The sequence below is a fragment of the Pseudocercospora fijiensis genome (assembly GCF_000340215.1).
Source record: "Pseudocercospora fijiensis CIRAD86 unplaced genomic scaffold MYCFIscaffold_1, whole genome shotgun sequence".
Lineage (NCBI taxonomy): Eukaryota > Fungi > Ascomycota > Dothideomycetes > Mycosphaerellales > Mycosphaerellaceae > Pseudocercospora > Pseudocercospora fijiensis.
In genome coordinates, this window is record NW_006921532.1 from 10,449,078 (window position 1) to 10,469,127 (window position 20,050).

Consider the following 20,050-nt stretch of genomic DNA (forward strand, 5'->3'; position numbering starts at 1 on the left):
AGTTATTATAGCACGTAAGACCCTAGACGGCTCCCGATTTAAGGCTACCTTCTTAAATGTAGCCTACATATTATAGGTCGAATTAGCGTATCGGTTAATATCCTCGGAATACTCGTAATTATAGAGCTCGAGACACTTATTAGCTGCGACGGTATATCCCTTATTGCCGTTTATAGAGACTATACTCGACGTTAGGATTGCTTTTTAAGCTACTAGATTAGCACTAGGACTAAGCAACTAGCGTAGGTAGGTTATTAGACGGCTATAGTTGCCTTAACGAGCACTAAAGAATAAGGGGATTAGGAAGTCGACTAATCTACGAAGATAGCCGATATCTATATTCCGAATAGACTTACGTAACGTAAGGAATTGCTCGATCTCCTTTAGTATTCGAGCTATAGTCGTAAACTGCGGATCTGTACCCGGTTAGCCGCGCTAGGCAGCTAGAGATAACGTATCGTTATATATCTTATTAACAAGATAGATATATTAATTACGAGTAAGTCGAGAGATAGCGGCCTCTACTATTTCTATACGACTATCCTCGCTAGCGATAATTACTCGGCCTTTATCGATAAGCTACTAAATAACGAGACCGATAATACGAGATTAGAAGCTCGTCTTTAATAGCTGCTAAACCTCGAAGAACTTAGCCTTATCCTTACTAATCTTATTGTCTCTATACTAAAAGGCAGCATTAGCCTTTAACGTCTAGGATACTAGTAATAGCTCCCTATCTCTGTTATTGTCCTAATAGGTCCGCAACAATGTAAGGCCGTAGTTTATTATAGTATAGAACTAGGTAGGAGAGAATAAGAGATTGTCTCGCTTGTCGTACGTATCCTTACTCTCGATACTCTTATTACGGACAGATAGGCCGCGTAGAACAGTTATCTAGTCGCTATTGTAGATAATTAGCGGTCTATTAGGTCTATTCTTAAAGTCCTTATCTTAATCTAGGTCTATAAAGTTAAGAAGGATATTATCCTAGACTGCGTATATACCTACAATCGTAGCCTCGTCGTTAAAGGATAGGGGTATAGAAAGTACCTTAGTCTAGGTAGCCGGCATCTTATCGATAACTAGCTACTTCGGACGACTAATAGTATTACTATTATCGTTATCGTCGTTACTAGCCTCTGCCGCCTCCTTCTTAAATATAGCTTTAACGGCCTTCGGGAAAGTATGTACGATAGCCTCGTTAATATAGAATAGGGCGGTCTTCTTACTAATCTTAGTAATCTTAACTGTCTCGGTACTAGCAGTTAGATTAGCTATATCCTTTAGAACCTATACCTAGGCCTTGTCTTCGTATATGTTCTTAAAGATATTATCTAGATCGAGAGGCTTATCGTAATAGATTATGCCCTTCTTTAAACCGCCCTCCGGGATGCTCTTATTCTCTATAAGGTACGATATAGTAATACTTAACATTTCGTTAGTCTCGCTACCGCGCTAGATAGTATAGGTCTTTATACGATTAAAGTTGTCGATAGTCTTACTACACTACTTATTAGGATCGTTCGCTAGCTCGCTAATCTTCTATATCTAGACCTCTACATTCTTGCCTATAAGAATCTATACGGTGCGATACGAAGGAACAAGCCCTAGGTTACTAAGACACTCGAGTATTCGCCGGCTAGCACTATTACTAACTAGAAAGATACTAAGCGCCTTCGGGAAATACGAGGCGTTTGTATATACTATCGAAAATAGGACCTACGAGGTAATTATTATAATCCGCTTCTAGATCTAGTTATACTTGTCGATAAAGGTCTCCTAGTATTGCTTTTAATCTCGCTATAGGTTAGGTAATAGTTCCTCGCTAAGAAGTCGATACTAGGTTAGTACGATCTCTTTAATAGTAGTGCTTATACTACTAAGGTTAAACTTAGTATAACTAAAGTCTAGATTATATATACTAAAGTAGTCTCGGCTAATAAGGCTCTTTAGTTCTTTATAAACAATACGACCGCTAAATAGACGCTCTTCTAGAAAGACGTCTAGAAGCGACTAGAGATTTCTCTTATACTACTTTAAGCGCTTAGTCGACCGATAAGGCTATAACTAGCCGTTTTCTACTATAGATTTTACTATACCTAGCTTGCCGACTAGATACTTAATAAAATATAGTATAGAGATACGGCTCTTCTTTATTAAGGCTTTAATCTCCTCGTACCGCTTATTAAGGGTTGTCCTAGTCTATTCGTTAGTCGCTACTCGGCGCTGTTCTATAGCGGCCTCTTCGTCTAATTCCTTTTTACTACTATCGCGAGCCTCGAGGTCCTCTTTATCGTTAGATATCTCCTCGTCGTCCTCGCTAAGGTCTTTATTTATAAATACCTTATCCTAAAAGTTACTAATCTTATCTATCCCGGCTAGTCTAACTAATTTATCTAGAGGGTTAGAGAGAATGCCGCCGCTACTTAGATAGATTAGTAGATCGGTCTATACGTCTATAAGAATAGTCTATTCCTTAGGTCCTCTAGGTAAAGTAGTATCGTCGTCGTTTAGGCTAGTTATATTCTTATTATAGTTATAGGCGATAGCACTACCGACTAGGTTATTATTAGATAGTAGAACTAAGGTTAAGGAAGATAGATCGTCGCTCGATATATTAGTAGTAGTAGTAGTAGTACTAGTAGCTATAGTAGCGGTCTCCTAGCTATAGTAGTAGCTATAGTAGTAGCTATAGTAGTAGCTATAGTAGTAGCGGTACTAGCAGCGGTACTAGCAGCTATAGTAGTAGCTATAGTAGTAGTAGTAGTAGTAGCGGTCTCTTAGCTATAGTAGTAGCGGTAGTAGTAGCGGTCTCCTAGCTATAGTAGTAGCGGTAGTAGTAGCGGTCTCCTAGCTATAGTAGTAGCGGTAGTAGTAGCGGTCTCCTAGCTATAGTAGTAGTACTAGTAGCGACTTTTAGGTATTTTAACTTTAGCTTTAGAGTCGCGTCTACTATATAGTAGCAACTTAATAACTATACCTCGGATAGACTTATACTATATATAAAAGGTGTTTAGAAATAGTCTATAAAGGACCTCGAAGTATCGAGTCGGCTATAGGAAGGTTATCGATTGCCCTCGAAGGCTATAGAGTAGTTAGTAGATATCGGATAGAATTTTTACCTACCTAAACAATAATTACCGGCGTTAGGAGAAGGACCTCTAAGTGTTAGCTAGGCGATGCGGTATATTATATATTAAGGTGTTTCTAGTAGTATAGCTAGCCGCCTAGTAATCTAGATAGCTATAGTCGAGTCGGCTTAGTAGAATAGCGAAAACTTAACGTACTAACGTCGTATAGACTTGTTTAGTAGGTAGAATAAAGCGCAATTAGTAGGGCTATAATCTCCGCTATTTAGATTGTTGTATTTGCGTAGTCGCGAAAAAGTAGTACGTCGCAGGCTAGTTTAGCACGGCTTGTTCTTAGGCTTATAGGCGAAGAATTATTAGGTGTGTTTGTAATTGGCTGGTCGGAAAGTTCGGAAGCTAGCCCTAATTACTAATCTATCACGTACACTCGGTCGCAGTTTGATTCTTCATGCCCACAAGCCTGATGGGAGGTAGCTCTTACCCATAAACCGGCTTCTGACTATACCCAGGAAACCGCTCCAACTGCCCCGCATCAATACCCTTCAGCTGCGGACATCCCAAAGGCGCAATCAGCGTCCCGATCAAATCCGTCAGCGCGTTCAAAGCTCCCAGCAAAGCATCAGGTTTCGCCTGCGCCGAAAGCTGATACACGAAACATCCGAGATTATTCCCCTTTAACAGAGTCCCCGCGTTGAAAACACCCCCGGTCAAGTTGGCGACGTCGACGCCGGTGAAGGAGTTGGTGGTGCCGGTGTTGCCTCCGATGTCGAGGAATTTGGGGTGCAGGGAGGCGGCGTTCAGGACGTCGGCGAGGAAGTAGTCGACTTCGTAGGGGTAGGCTTTGGCGCGGCGGTACCAGTTTTCTGGGATGCGTTCCGTGCCTTGTACGGCGTTGTAGTTTCCGTTTGTTCCTTCGACGCCGAACCAGGATTGGATGGTGGAGTAGCTCAGCAGGCCGGTGGGGTCGGTTTCGGAGTGGTTGGCCATGAAGCGGAAGATAAAGGTGTAGGCGGCGGGTTGGACGAGGACGCCGGTGAAGGGGCCGTTGAAGAAGTATTTGTTAGAAGCGATTTGGTCGTCGAAACGTTTGGAGCGGAAAGCGGTGAGGGAGTTGAGGGTTACGGTTCCCGGGGAGTTGTTGATTAGGTCTTGGAATTGGGAGGTTACGGTTTTGTAGTTGTTGCCGGATTGGTAGAGGTCTGGGCGGGTTGGGGAGGCGTCACCTTCGTATTCTGTGAGGAGGTGAAGTGTTAGAGAGGTGTTGGGGATGGAGATGGCGTGGTGAGGAAATTCTTACTGTTGTGCGAACCGATGAGACCGTTTCCGAGAGGTCCGGTCGCACCACCTTGAGCGATGGTTGGAGTGCCTCCCATACTCCATGAGGAGAGGTCGCCGTCGATAGCGCCACCGAGAATGGACAAGAAGCCGGCCAGCAGTGGTCCCATGCCGACCACAGCCTCGGTGGCGTCGATGTACTGCTGGACAGTGGCGTAGCCGTTGTGTGGTAGGAAGCCGTGATTGGCGAAGGCATTCAGACCTGAAACAACATCGTCAGCGACTACAGTCAAGCAGCAATCATCGATATGCTGCTACGTACCTGGGCAAGGCCCTCGAAGGTCACCTGGACCTGGAGCCACATACTCGTGCCCGCTTCCCTTCGACACATCGATGTACTGTTCTGCAGCGTTGAATGTGTTGCTGGGCTCGAAGATTGCAGTCGCAGCATCAGCACCAGCCTGACGAGCATCGAGCTCGCCATTTCGTCGTCTCTGGATGATGTTGTTGATTTCGAGGGCACGGGCGGCCATCTCTGGATCGCTGGCCACCCTTTCCAGCATAGCAGCTGGGAAGGCATTGGCCAATGGAGCGGCCGCAGCCAAAAGGACTTGGGAGGTGGTGAACTTCATGGTGATTGAACTGACGAGTTGACAGTCGACACGGAGTTCTCTCGAAAGGCTGCTCAATCCAAGGTATCGCGATGGGACTTGCGTCGCTTATTTATTGTCCTCCCTATTCGCGCCTCCATTCCGTTGCCCCAACTGTGCTTCGATGCTTCGTATCGTCCTTGACACAGTCCACTCCACGCGAAGTACATCAGCGTTGAACCCGGCGGAGGCGAGTTGGTCCAGCACTACTACTGGCGAAGAGTTTGCAGGAGACCAAGAACGACCAGTTATTCCAATTCTGGCAAGTCGAGATGTTTAGCGGTGCCGATCGACAGTGGGGACGTCGGATTGGGCTGGTCGAGGACTGCCTTCCAATCGAATGAAGTGTATTAATTTGGGCCTCGGCGTTCTCCAATATCAGATTTTGTCTTATGAGTTTCTTGTTGTTCGTCGATAGGTGCTCTCGTACAGCCGGATTGCAGCGAAGCTTTGCTGTGTTTGCGACTATGAAACGTTGCACACACCCTAACTGCGTGGCTCGTATGCTTGTCTTGCGCATGCTATCAGATGACAGTCTTCTGCTTCGATCTTGCAAACGTATAGATGTTTAGCGTGTAGCTGGCTGTCCATTTCCTGGACCATTGATGGTCAGCACCCACAAATTGCTATGCGACTAAGCCAAACGCTTCCCTGGCACTGCTGCAGAGCCCGACATTGACTTTGAAACTTTGCTGTTTCCTCGGCGAGGGCAAGAATTGGCGATTGCTGCATGGGACGGCGTTGTAGGGCTGCCATGTGATGAGGCAAGTTCGCTGCTATCACCATCTCGCGTGCTGAATCGCGAGCCAGGCCGTCGGTATCTTCCTGCTTTGTGTGCATTGCTGATACCCATGGCAAGCATCATGGAGAAGCTTAAAATCAATCGCAAGATCATGCTGATGGTGAACCAGAATTTCTGGTGATAATTAGATACGAGTCGGCTCTGATTAGTCGCCATTCCATCTAAGACTGTGGTCGGCGCTTTAGTGTCCGCCTCTTCGACGCCACGTACGAAAGACGCCACCTAAGAGCGCTATCACTTTCCAAATAGTATGCTATGATGAGGGTATGATGATGAAGGAAGGAGATTTTTTCGACGTCGTGGAAGTTCTCGTAAGGAAGCGAAGTGTATACGAGAGCTGAGAAATTTATGCATGAAGTCGTCTGAATACGCTTCCGGCATGCGGTGATCGTTATGCTGATCGCAACGGCACTCGTGTCGCAACGACACATCCGTGCCGCGTGTGCAGGAAGGGCTCGGCCACACCACTGCGCAAAGTATTAATACGGATGTTGGAAGTCCTGCAGTGACAGCAGTTGACCTACTTCCGCGCAGAAAAGACTTGAGCTTGAAATCAGTTTCATTTATTTGATTGACTTGACTCACTTCATCGATCAACTACTTGTATTCCGTCCTGTTCTCCGCCGATGTACAGAAAGCTGTGGTGACTGGAGGTGGCAGTGGAATCGCAGCTCAATGCAAGCATTCTGAGCTTGTATCTCGTCCATTCGTCGATGCCGTAGAACCTTTATCCGAACGCCTCGCTAACCTCATTCAATTGCATGGCTGTCGTTTATCCTATGCAAGCAGCTCAATTTCAACGCTGATGCTTCTTCACGACCCGATGTCGAGCATGACTGCTCTTAGCGTCATCAAGATCGGACCCAGAGACCAGAACAGCATCTTCGGACGTCGGAGTCTCTGCCTGGCTACCATCGTCATTTCTCTCTGGCTTCTGAGTGCCAGCTGCAGTTTTTCGCTTGTGTTGCTCAATACTGAAAGAGAATATACTCGATTCGTCACGCGAAATCTTCGCCTCGGATTGTGGCTCGCTCTTATCCTTGCTTACTTTGCTGTCCGCGCTCTTCTCGTCTTTCGAATCCTCACTGCTCCCGAAGAGATCGGCCCAAAGATCGGCGAAGATACCCTTGGACTCCTTCTCCTCCGCAGGTATGCCACTGCTTTCTTCGTCATCGATGGCCTCGCCAGTGATGGCTTCTGAGTACTCCCAGACCTCTTTGAATTCGCCTCGAATCAAAGCAGTGCCCCAGACACTGGTCAGGACACCTGGCACCAGATAGAGCAGTGCTGGCTGAGCATGCTGAAAGACTGACATGAAGATCAGAGTCGCTAGCATACCCACGATGTAGCCAAGGACTGATGCAGTGAAGTATGGTTTTGGAAAGCTGGTTGAAAGTCGCGCCGGAAGCAATGCACTCTTCACGCCACGAGTCCATAGCTTGTCGCCCCAGTAGCCACTGACTGTAATGTACGGTGCCTTCTCTGTTTCCATTGTGCATACCTCGCCCTCACATTTTTGCACCTTCTTTTGCTTCCGGAGATAGAATATGTAGAGGTCGAACCTTAGAGCAAGAGCAACCATGAGCCCAGGCAAGACAATGTCACCAAGACCAAGCATGCTGTAGCTACGCTTGGGTGCTTCTCCAGGCGCTGAAGGCTGCGAGTCTGGGCGTGGAAAGAGAAGTTTGATGGGGACATCGAGGTTCTTAGCAACTGTCACCATCAATGGGGTGAAGAACACGGCCCAGATGTCGTAGAAGAATAATCCGCTCAGGATCAAGGTTCCGGTGGCGAAGGTGGTGGGCGACATCAGCTGTAAAGCACCATAGGACACGGCAAAGCCTTGCAGGTTCGTCAACCACCAGGGCTTGTCGCCAATGAATGAGTACACAATGGCGACAACTCCCAGTATGGCCGAGAGTGCGTTGCTTTGAGTCATGATGAGCTTGAAGTTGAACAGATTCTTGGCATAGCCTTTGACCTGGAACTTCTTAAAGACGAGGTCTCGCAGGCACCACGCTACATTTGAGGCAAAGCTGGGCAATGGCAAACGACCGAAGATGCCAGCGAATGGTGAGCTACGTGAGCTGGTATCATCCGCGCCGCCTGCCATCGTCACTTGGTGCTTGTCTGCGCGCACCTTCCACAGCTTGCCTTGATCGACGTAGTAGCTAGGCATGAAGACACCTGCGACAGTGGTCAGGGCATCGTTGATGAGCTTGGCGACACTGAATGTGCCGATCAAGCCAAAGTACAAGCCGAGCACAGTATTGATCACGCTGGCGCCGTATATCTTGATCAACCAGTACAGGGTTGCCAAAACCATTCCTGCAGTGACTGGGAATATGATGGCATCTGTGGGTGTCAGACCTTCCATTTTCTGCTCGTTCTCGTCCTCCTCGTCCTCGTCCTCGTCCTCCTCATCATCTCGACCGTGGCGAGTGCGCTTTGGTGGCTTTGCGGCGGAGCTTGGGCGCGAGAGGGAGGCATGGGCGCCGATGTAGATTGGAAAGAGGGCGGCGAGCAAGAGATGGATATAGACGGGAATCAGAGGTCGGTTCTGTTGAAAGTGATAGGCGGCGGCTTCCGCGAATTTGTCCATGGTCGACGGTGTTAGATTGGAGTGGCTGGGTGGGCTATCATGACTTCTATCAAGGATGTCTAGCAAACAAAAAGCTATGTACTCGAGCTGACGACGCATCATGCAAGGGCCTGCATTTCTCGGCCCGGTCATCCGAACATTTATCCGACGTATCGCTGATCTCATGAATTGATATCACGAAGGCGTACTTCTTTCCACGCTCCGCCATATATGCGAGGGGTCGTACTTCCGGGAATATCACAAAGGATTTCAATACCAGGCTCGACTCTCCAGTACCATCCATAGTCGAGCACAAGCGGATGGCGATAGAAGAAGCCGGACTGATATCTGCACATGTGTCGATACGACGAGCTATTCCTCCAATACTGAGTCGGAGGCTTCCTATGGCTTGCGCATGTGAGTGAATGTACGGTCCAGAAGAGGCGGAAGAAGCTCACCCGTCTCTCCTTTCTACATTCTCACAGCTTTGCCAGGCTGGACTTTGCAATCGCGAGCCCAACATAGCACCTCTACCTGGGCCCATTTCAACCCAGCAGGCATCGCCGGTCTGTGGCAAGAAGGAAATCTCAAGATGGGTTCCGACATGGAGAAACAACAGCTGTACGAGAGTAAGGAGAGGAGAAGCACAGAGAGTCCACGACGTCTTGAAATACACTCTCGAATGGAATCGCTCACCCCTTCATCTCCCGCAAGATATGAGCATCTCGACGGTCTCCGTGGCTTCAAATCTAAAACCCTTGTGTTTCTCGGGCGCGTCAGCTTCGCTCTTTACCTTGTTCACCTACCGATGAAGCCGATCATCGAAGAACGGACCAAGCCTCTGTTTGGCGGATACACCAATGCACCGCTAGAAGGAACGTTCTGGAATCACCACTGGAGTGTCTCGGACGTGGGTCCGCCGGGTCTCAGTCCGAGGTACCTGATTGCTATGGCTGTCACAATGCCGTGTTTTCTGCTAGGTGCATGGGCAGCGACAATTGCGATTGACGAGCCATGCGTTAGGCTGGGGAAACATTTGACTCGAAAGCTGGGTCTTGATACGGCGAGGAAGATGAGTGCAACAGCGAGGCTGGAAGTATAGATTTGCAGTTGGTGACGAGAATGCGCGCCTGCGATGTCAGAGTCATGAATGTAAGGTGGTGAGTTTGCAGTATTTGCGACGGCGAGGAATGGCAAGGACTGCTGCCATGTGCGCTTGGCTTGGCTTGGCTCTTCTCACTTTCTTACTCTCAGGCTCAGGCTCCTAGATCTTTCCAGACAAGCACATCGGATGCATGCTTCGATGGCACCACGACCTGACATTCCCGGAACGTCCGCCAAAGAGCAAGCCAGAAAGGCGTGTCGTCGAAGCAGTAGCGCTCACCCAATTCCTTCTTGACTGCTTCTGTCGCTTCTTCCGCATGGTAGAATGGTATCTGGCTGTATGACTGCTTAGAGTTGCCGCCAGAAGTTGGGACCGGCCCAGATGTATGAGCGAGCACTTACGGAAAGAGATGATGGACGACATGGAAGTCGATTATGCCGTGGAACACATATCGTCCCACGATGCCGAAAGGCCGATCAATTGTGGACAGCACACCATTCATGTACGTCCAGCCCGAGCTGGCGAAGTGCTGAATGTCTCGATGTGTGTGATGAAGATATGTGATCGCGACCAGCCAATTGTTGACCCAGGCATATGGAACTCCGTAGAGGAGTGCCACATTGGCCCAACCGATCTTGCTAGCTGCCATGGCGAGGAGCAACAGCATTCCCAACAACCCCAGCGTGGACAACCCTACGAATGCCGCTTCTGACGCCGTAAAGATGCACGCTGCTGGATTCAAATGGCATCGATCAAACGTCTTGCCCCTCGACGCTCTCACCAACGAGCCAGGTCCACCACTTGCATAGCATGCGATGTACGCCTGCCAGCCGAAAAGCTGATGGCAGACAAGCAGAATGGCAGAATGCAAAGGAGCGTCCTCCGTCTGATGAAGAACTTCAGAAATTCGTCTGGACCATGTTATCTCCTCTTCCCTGGAAGGCACATACGCCGTATCTTTCTCAATATGGTTTGTGTATCGATGATGACGAGCATGCGTGTACTTCTACCAGGTTGTAGAGTTCGGTATCAGCAGACACCCCATCAAGAACCTGAGTCTTGGACTCGTTGAACTCACCCAAGAGAATTATGGAACAAGAAGAGCACTATGCAGGAAAAACCCGATCGCATCATTGACCTTTCTGCCCGGAAATAATGCGTAATGTCCGCACTCGTGTGCAAGAATCCAGATTCCAGTGAACACCAAGCCTTGGACATACCCGTAAAGCATCCACAGAGCAACACGAAGTGCTCGACTGCCGATTTGCGGGACGAGTTCGAGAGCTGCGAATGCAAGACCTACAGCCAGGAGAACATCTGCAAGAACGTGTGCAGCAGATCTCACCACGCTTGGACGAAAACATGCCTCTGGGATCGCTTTTCGAAGCCGCTGCAACGAAATCTTGCTGGTCGTTGTCCTGGTTGGAATACTCGACAGTCCGGAAATTTCTCCGACCTCATCACTTCCGGCGAGAAACATGACTTCGAAGATTGGAACATTGTTCGAGATAGGGATAGACGGTGCTCTTATCTTTTTGTGTCTGTGGTGCTCCAATGCTTCCAAAGTGTAAATGCACACATTGAGCCGGTCTTGAGCCGTTCGGACTCCGGAGTCAACCCTTCATGTTAGGTAGGCTATGCATTGGAGTTCTATGCTAGACGTAGGAATTCCGAAAGCCTTTTGGTCGGCTGGCAGGGAAGCCGTATAATTCCGAAGAGCCTTTGTTGGCGAGCACGTATACCGCGATTTGATATCTAAATCGCTTCTTCTAAGTAAACCACCCATTGGTTTGGTTGGGTTGGGTTCGGTTTTGAAACCGAACCTACACCGAAAATCTGTGGCTACACTGCCAAGAGACCGGTTACACTTGTGAGGACTATATAGGTCGTCTAACTGAGAACGTGCCCAGAGCTGAAGAGTCGATCTGTCATAGTCATAGGAGATCAGGAAGGCGACACTGACAAGAAACGAATGTCAAACATCTCGCTGCGTGTGCTAATAGTCAGCCAGCAGTCTGTTTCAGGTCCGGGACCACGTGAGCAGATCCAGATCCAAGAACAAGAACACCACAAAGAGCTCACCTCCAGCACTCCCACGCCATGCCCAAATAGGCACTTTGCATAGTCCTCAAGCCAGTGACAGCGAAGCTGTGGTCATCTCAAAAGCCAAACCGATCAGGCGACTATAGATGTTGAATTGTGAATATTCAGTTTGAATATATATTTATATTTAATTAAATGAACCTTAAATATAGGTAGACTAAATAGTAGGTATATTTATATTTAGGCAGGCTATACGTCGGCGTATATAGATCCTATATAGATTTTCAATTTTACGGTATTTTGGGCTCTTTCTTTATATAATAATAGGTATAAAGCGCGTAGAAGTAATCGAGGTAGATAGGTAATAATACTAGTTATTCTAGTAGTAGTGCTAACTCGTAATTAGCTGTTAGACTCGGAGTCTAAACCTAAGCTAATATCGTCGCTAGTAATATTGCCGCCGCTAATATTGCCGCCGCTAATAACTAAGCCTATTATTAAGACCGAGCCTACTATCGAGCGTAAACCGTTACTAATTAAAGAGCCTATTACGAAGAGGCTTTATAAGAATCCGAAGAAGACGTCGAAGGCGATAGAGTAGCTTAAGGAATAGCGAGCCGAGATAGATACTTAGTATAAGGTAATAGGGCGGCTACTAGAACAACGCTAGGAGATTAGGAAGGGATATAAGGCTATAGAATATAGGATAATTGCGAAGAATGCTAAGCTCGATATTTATCTAAAGAAGGTAGAGGCTTTCGACGAGTATATTCGGAAGAGTAGCAACTATGTGCTAGTATATCCGAGAGACTATCGTTGCGAGGTATATCTCGACCGTATTCGTAGAATAGAAGAGAAAGCGAGGCACTTTAGATTCGCGGACCCGTATAGTTATAACCTATATATGCTATATAGCGGTAAGGAATATAAGCTAAAGGAAGAGCTCGCTACGTAGCGCGCTCGTAACGCTTTAGCGGCAATAGCGATAGTAAAGGAGTATATTAGTAGTAGTGTTATAAATAAAGAAGATAGAATATAGAAGGTATTAGTTGCTTTATATACTATTACTGCTTATCTAGGGTCCTATAGCGTTATATAAGGCTTAAGTAGCCTAATAATCGTATCCGGATAGTATAACCGAGAGCGGTCCGCGATCGGGCCTTTCCGGCCGTATATTTCTAGTAAACTTAAATTTTTCAAATCTATACTAATAATTATACCTCGACTACTAACACCGCTATAGTTAACTTCCGCACTATATATAAATTAATATACAAAGTACAAGAAAATTTGCTAAATAGCTAGGCTTCGTAACGGGAAAACGACCTATATCGAAAACGTAAGCGTAGCGATAGCGCTAGCTATAAAAGCGATAGCGACCTCGAAGCGGTCCTAAATCCGATACTAGTCGAGATACCTTCTATTAATACGTAGTCGACTAAATCTATACAATAATCGACACCTTCTTTGCTATAAGTACTAAAGCTATTATCGGTACCTAGAAGCAAGAAGACAAGACAGAAAGCGGTAGATCCTAAAATACTAGCATGTATAAGAGAGCCTTATCCGTAGGAGGCAGAGTATATAGATAACTATAGATACAAGGTATAGTACTATATATTCGAGGATTGCTATAAAACAGCCTTCGAGCTAGACTTAGGTCTATAGTATAGTACGATAAGCAATACCGACTATTATTTAATAAGAAGGCATAGCTTATATACTAGTAAATACAAAGGCAAGGAGCCGAGATAGAAGCAAGCCGATATTCGCGATAGTATAGCTATTTAAGTACTTACTAAGGCATCTTCTCGAGAGGAACACGTACTATTAATCCTACGTAACGTAGCTAAAACATAGCAATATCGTAACGCTCTCGCTGCCTTCGCCTCCGAGTAGAGTATAGCCTTTAACAAGCTAGTTTCACCTAGTTTCTATAACATTATATTAGCCGTTAATCTATAGGCTTTACGAGTCTTCCTATAGTTATATACTTCGCTCTACTTACGAGTCTTCCGCCTCTTCTATTATATACGCTATTAAGTAGTGAAATACCTCTCTATAGCTATTAGCTATATTCACCTCTATATAGACACCTAGAAGTCGTAGTATAGCTATAAGTACTATTAAGCTATTAACTGCCAATTCGTCGACAAAGATAGTAAGCTATAATAAGTACTTCTCGACCTTCCTATCGTTATTATACGCTATACTAGAGCCGAGCTTATACAGCTTCTTATTAAGGCCTTTAAGCAGTTTAATATTGTTAACAATATCGGTTGGATTACAAGCGATAACGTTACGTCTAATAATACGTTAATACGTAAGATTGAGCGCTTTCTACGCTCCGAAGGTATTACTTAGTAGTACGAGAAGATACGCCGGCTTCGCTATATTAGATATATTATTAACCTCGCTATATAAGCCTTTATATTCTCGGAGTCTTAAGAGTCGGCTAAGATAGCCTTCGAGAAGGCAAAGAATAACGAGCGTGCCTTTATTAAGTAGCAGATAGCTGCTTATAATGCCGCTGCTACTAGTAACGATAATGTCTCCGTCTCTATATAGCTTAATATCGATACAGCCTCGTTTACTAAGCAAGAGACTATACAGAAGCTATATAACCTGTTACTCCGCCTCTAAGACGATATTATATAGGCTATATTTAAGTTCTTAGCTAGAGCCGCTACTATAGCAGCGGTACTAAAGACACCTAGTAAGACTCGGCAGAATAGCTAGCTCTTGCTTATAGACGAGGCTATTAAAGCTAAGCTAACATTAGACCTTCTATTCGTACGAGAGCCTTTACTATAAGACGTAGAGCTAACTATAGCCGACTAGATAGTAATTAAACACGCTCGCAACTTCCTATATCTATTTAAGGAGGTTATAATACGCCTATAGAGCTATAACTATATACTAGATAGCTTCTAAGAAGCTATAGAATACCTCGTTAACTATTACGAGAAGTCTCTCGAGCTATATAAGTATAGACCTGCTATTACGAAGTCTATTATTGTCTCTTGGCACCTGTTTAGTAAGTACTACTAACTTATCGACGAATCCGGTACGTACGTAGCGGCTCTCTTACTATACCCTTTAAAGCGACTTACTTAGCTTTAGAAGCGCTAGACTAGAGTAAAGAACACTAACTAGTTAGAGCTAGCAATAGTAAGAGCGAGGGCATTATAGTAAGAATATAAGGACAGGTACGAGCCTTTAGCAAAACTAACTACTACTATAGCGGTTATAGACCTTACTAGCTTCGAGTCGTAGTAATTAGCCGCGGAGGTTATCGATACGGTTAAGGACGAGTTTAATAGCTTCGTCTATGCCGCTCCGTGCCTATTGCCTGTTATCTAAGATAGCAGTAGTAACGACGTCCGAATAGGTCTATTACAATAGTAGTTATAACTAGCTTAGCGATAGGCGTAGCCTTTATTATCGTAGCTTACTATCGACGTCTTATCTACCTTCGCTATATCCGCTAAGAGCGAGCGTACCTTTAGTATAGCAAGGCGTACTATTCTATAGGACCGAAGCTAACTAGATAGTAAGACAGTGCGTATAATAGAGCCTTCTAAACAATAGTAGAAGGCTAGTATTACATTACTAGTAATAGATAACAGTACTATTAATAAAGATAAGATAGAAGACTTATTAGATATATAGTACTATATAGTAGGCGCCTTGTAGTAATATATCGATAGTATTATTATTATAGTATCTATAGAAGCAGTATCTATAACAATAGTATCTATAATAATAGTATCTATAACAATAGTATTAATAGACAGCGATAACGACGTAGAGGTAGCTATTAATCTATCTATCCACCTCCGCGGAAGACTGAATACTAACTATTCACCTGAATATACGAAAAGTTATATTCATATTCACTGAATATACCCTCTAAATACTGAATATTCAGTATTCAACATCTATGCAGGCGACGGTAAAACCGAAACCTGCTGGCTGTGGCTGCTCCTACCACCAGCTGAGTGCACATGGCATCTGTCACTACTGGTCTAGCTGACAGAATGGGCGTAGTCAGACCATTTCAGTCAAATATGTCAGACCTCTCGACACAAGATCATTGCCATCCCAAAGCCCATCTAGAATATCCCTAGCGATGTCCGACCCAAAATGTGTGGGATTCAAGTATCAAGTCTGTTCCAGCCGCTAATAGCTTTCTTCAAATCTCCGCCCAAAAAGGAAATCCAAGAAATTCGAGAAGCAGACCATACCTATATCCGCGGCGATCCGAGCACGCGGTCTCCATGTCCGTTTTTGAACAGTCTTTCTAATCATGGGTATCTGTAAGTGCCGCCTACGGTGATAAATGGAAACTTCGTAGACCAGCCAGAATTGTTGACCACGATAGCCCTCGAGACGGCACCGGCATAACACAATCGCACCTCAAAGCCGCATTGCTAGTCTCTGCCGACTGCACACCTCTGCTCGCGGACGTCTTATCCAGCATCGTGAAACCCCTCCTCCACTCAGACGGAACTTTCACACTACTCGATCTACGCAAACACAACGTGATCGAGCACGATGCCTCTTTCACCAGACTAGATGATCGGCAAGGCGATAATTTCACTTTCCAGCCCGCGATGTTTCAAGCCTTTCTCGAAGATGCTGCTCCAGGCGGTGGAATTACGCGTGAGAGTCTTGCGAGAACTCGTGTTAGGCGCGATAAAGAGTGTAAAGTAGCTTTTGGGTATAAAGGGTTGCGGAGTTTGGGGTTGAGATTGTATGGTACGACCTGGTCGCAGACGTGTATCCTGTTGCAGACGTTTGGCGAGAGGATTGCGGTCAAGGATATTACGGTCTTTTATACGGAAGAGAGACTGCCGGATGGGTGGCCTGGGACTAGACGGAGGAAGATGAGCTTCGCGGGGCTGCTGGCGGATATTCTTGTCGTGTACTGGAAGCATATTTTTGTGAAGATTCCGGATTCGGATGTGAGAGATCCAGAGACGAGAGGGTGGTGATGGTCCAGGGTAATACTCGAATTTCCAGGTGCGCAAAAATGACGAAAACCTCAAGTCTTCATCGTCCTCGCCTTCTTCAGCAAGTCTAGGTCTCGACCCCGATCAAGTAATTCTTCAAAATCCTCACTCGTCATGACCTTCGCATCAGGTACGCCGTGCTCACTCTTCATATAACTTTCCACGATAGATCTCGTACGTGCATCTAGATGATCGCAGATGCCAGATTGCGAGTGATCAAAGGTTGTGATAGTATAATCGCCACAATCGTGCCAAATGCAAGCAAATTGATGTTTCTGATAACTTGGCAACTCGCCCCGGCACCAAACGTGGCGCACGATGCCGTGTGAGTCGAAGAGATGCTGTCGTAGGTCTTGTCTGCCAGGGAAACTAGGCGCCTCGCAATCTGCTTCGGGGCAGGAGTAGGACCTATGCAAAGCGAATCTCTCCCAGCGTTCGGTTTCTGCTCTCTCCCTTCGAACCTCGACTAGAATTCTGGCACACTCTTCTAGTTGGTCATCGATAGTCTTACAGTACTCGTTGACAGCGTCTGTCATCTTTGACTTGGTTTCGTGCCCGGCCGATGCCCGGTGGCTGGCTTTTCTTGGCTGCCACTCGTCGAGACCAATATCGCAAATACCAGAAGAGCTCGGAATATTGAATCGAAAGTATAGCGGCTGTTTACTCTTGGGCAGATGTCTGATCGTCTTCTTGAGCTCTTTGTGCGGGCCCTCCGTATCTGTGAGATTTCGAGCAAAGTCGCTTAAGTGGTCTGCGGTGCGCTTGACGGTCTTGAGCACCCGCCAAGCACTGTGCGGCTGCCATTCTGCTGCTTCTCCAGTGCCTATTGAGATGATCAAGCGAGGTTGCTGAGAGTGATGCATCTGCGTGACCTCATTATATGCGAGTTGCACGGGATTGTTGGCATCAACGGCGCCATCCATGTAGAGAAGACCTCCGACTTCCTTCTCAGAGAAATAGGTCGGCGCAGCACTTGTGGCTCTCGCCGCTTCTATGATCGTAGTTGGAGGTAACGGGCCTGGATTCAAGTGATCTTCTTCTTGGCCATCGGTAAGCCGAGTGGACGGTTTTGGATGTTCGTAGCTCCGAAAGAGATATCGCATCGAGACACCGCCAAGGGTTGATGGTCCATGGGAGACGACAACGCTGTGATCATTAGTTGACGATACTTGGAAGTCGAGACCTTCAACCGAACAGCCCGACACGGCGACAGAGTATACATATGCAGGCCGAGCGAAAGGCTTCACGAGGTGGAGGCTGACTTACGTTCGTGCCGCACCCTCATTCTCATTCTGAAGTGCGAGCTCATCCGCCGGCCTCGTCAGCGTCTTCCCTACTAGGCCGTTCTGCAACACTTTGGACAAAGCTTGCTCCATGTCGCGACTTCTGTACTTTGGCACCATAATACTGCCCAAGGCAGTGACATACGGCCGTCCGCGGGCAAATACGCTGTTTCCAACCACGTCGTATTGCTTAAGCGCGGTAGAAACTGACATCTGAAGGCGGCCGAGCATAATGGAGCTCAATCTGCAGGAGTGAAATCAGCTAAAAGCCACGGGACGATGCGTTGCAAGAAGCACATGAGAAGCCGATAACTTCGTCAGGTTGCTATAGTACTCACCCTCCTGTACTGGTGCCGAAGAAGTAATCAAAGTAATGATGAGGACGAAAGCCCGCGTCGAAAGACTGGCGAGGGACATCGGGATTGGAGACTGAAAGGCCTGCGGGTACTTGTGTGCTATTCCACGGATATGCGGCGCTGCTCGTGATCTGTCCGTAGGCAGCGTGGTATCTAGTCTCATTGCTCTGCTCCATCCGCTCGACCTTCTGCATGAGACGTTCCAGAATTTTCAGCGACGCATAGCCTCGAATTCCTCCACCGTCTGCGAAGTCTGTCAGTCAAGTGGTTGATCCTGGAAATATGATGTCGATCGAGGTTTTCCGTACCTAGTGATAGAATAATTTTTCTTCGCCATGGACTCCTGGCTGAAGTGTCGGAATTGTATCGCCGGCCGCATTTAGGCAAGGTTCTAGGTATGACTATACCACTGTCGGCGCTACCGACAACTGCTGACTGCTCGCCTGACACAAGAACATCCGACTGTGAGGCCATTATAGAGGCTATAATGTTAGTTCGATAGTGAAGAGAGAACTTACGGCAAAGTTTAATACGAGAACTCAGGCTCCTGTGGAATGGTCAATCTGCGTGCAACATCTCCAGCCTCTCCTCTGGCGATGTACTGCGCCTTGTGATGCATGTCGGAGGGCTGCAACTACAAACACAACCGGACGTGCGCCTTCATGGTGATAATACCACAGCATGATGTCCTTAGCGATGTCCACAGCCGACGTACTCCAAATAAGCAGGTCGCGGTGACAGTCATTGCAGCCAACTGGTGAGCTGGCGGCAGGCTAACCGAGCGGCTGGAGGCGATGATGGAAGCGAGGCCGGTGCGTATGGCTCGAAGGCTGCGGGCAGAGGGGAGCGCGCACAAGCACTGCCTCCAAAGCGCCTGCGTCACGAAGAGAGCGGGACTGCAGTGCACGAGCATCACTCGATGCGACCGGTGTGTGGTCTGGCTGGGCCTCACAGGTGACGCAAGGTTCCACAGCATCTCCGCTGGGTAGGTGGCTGTGATCTGGAAACACATATTTAGCAGAGGCCGCCCGCCCGAGTCGTGGGGGCCACAACACATTGTCCTGAGCGAGATGACATTTAATAGCCTGCTGCGACGTATCCATACAAACCACACAGGAACTCCAACAGACAAGATGACCACACCTCAGCGCAGACCAACTTGGTCGAGAAAGTTCAGCGGCGATGACTTGTCGAAGAAATGCGTCTGCTACATCAGGTCAACACATAATGTATCCGTCGAGCCGCGAGATGTGATAGAGAGTAAGTTGCAAGTCTATCAGACCTGGTGACCTGCCTCAAGCTAACTCGACCGCCAAGACCAAAAACAGGAACCGATTGCAACGGAACGCATTGATCGCAATCCTTGGAAGACGGAGCAGAAAATTGTCATCCGACGGAATTCTTTGAAGAGCAATGCGTCGCTGTCGACTGCCACCGAGCGTTCCAGTGATGAAGACGAAGAAGATCCATTTCCTTCGTCAAATGATATGCTGTATCACTGCACTATTCCTTTCGACCATATGACCTGGGACCGCATGACTGGGAATGTACGGCAAATTCGGATATATGAGCAGCCTTTGAGTTATGCGATCAGCGTGCGTGCGTAATGGGAGAGATAGTAGTGATATGCTTCGCAATGCATTCGAATTTTTGAGGATAAGCTTCCAGCGCTATGGGTCGGCGCTCGTCAGGCTAGAAGATCAAGCTGCGTATCATATAGAGACGTGCACTGAGGCAACCAGACGCTCGCTGGGGTATCACATTCGCCGTCCGAGTCCGTATAAGGCTGCGAGGCCGAATCTCGAGTCTCCGGATGTTGCAAAGCCATCGCTAAGCACCAGGGTTGCGCAG

The 20,050-nt window shown here is 47.1% G+C and overlaps 3 protein-coding genes across 3 annotated transcripts; all 3 read right to left on the reverse strand.

The window, feature by feature from the left end:
• Positions 1 to 3,566: 3,566 nt before the first annotated feature.
• On the reverse strand, positions 3,567 to 4,996 carry MYCFIDRAFT_76786 (uncharacterized protein; the record flags this gene model as incomplete). The annotated part of the gene is made up of 3 exons (XM_007922298.1): positions 3,567 to 4,321; positions 4,387 to 4,626; positions 4,687 to 4,996. The coding sequence occupies 3 exons, from the start codon at positions 4,994 to 4,996 to the stop codon at positions 3,567 to 3,569; spliced, it is 1,305 nt and encodes a 434-aa protein (XP_007920489.1).
• Positions 4,997 to 6,612: 1,616 nt separating this feature from the next.
• MYCFIDRAFT_127641 (uncharacterized protein) lies at positions 6,613 to 8,418 on the reverse strand (the record flags this gene model as incomplete). The annotated part of the gene is made up of 2 exons (XM_007923874.1): positions 6,613 to 6,863; positions 6,942 to 8,418. 2 exons carry the CDS (start codon positions 8,416 to 8,418, stop codon positions 6,613 to 6,615), a joined length of 1,728 nt encoding a protein of 575 aa, XP_007922065.1.
• Positions 8,419 to 9,609: 1,191 nt separating this feature from the next.
• On the reverse strand, positions 9,610 to 19,256 carry MYCFIDRAFT_86366 (uncharacterized protein; the record flags this gene model as incomplete). The annotated part of the gene is made up of 4 exons (XM_007922485.1): positions 9,610 to 9,837; positions 9,904 to 10,508; positions 10,599 to 10,892; positions 19,152 to 19,256. The coding sequence occupies 4 exons, from the start codon at positions 19,254 to 19,256 to the stop codon at positions 9,654 to 9,656; spliced, it is 1,188 nt and encodes a 395-aa protein (XP_007920676.1). The 3' UTR covers positions 9,610 to 9,653.
• Between the last annotated feature and the right edge of the window lie 794 nt (positions 19,257 to 20,050).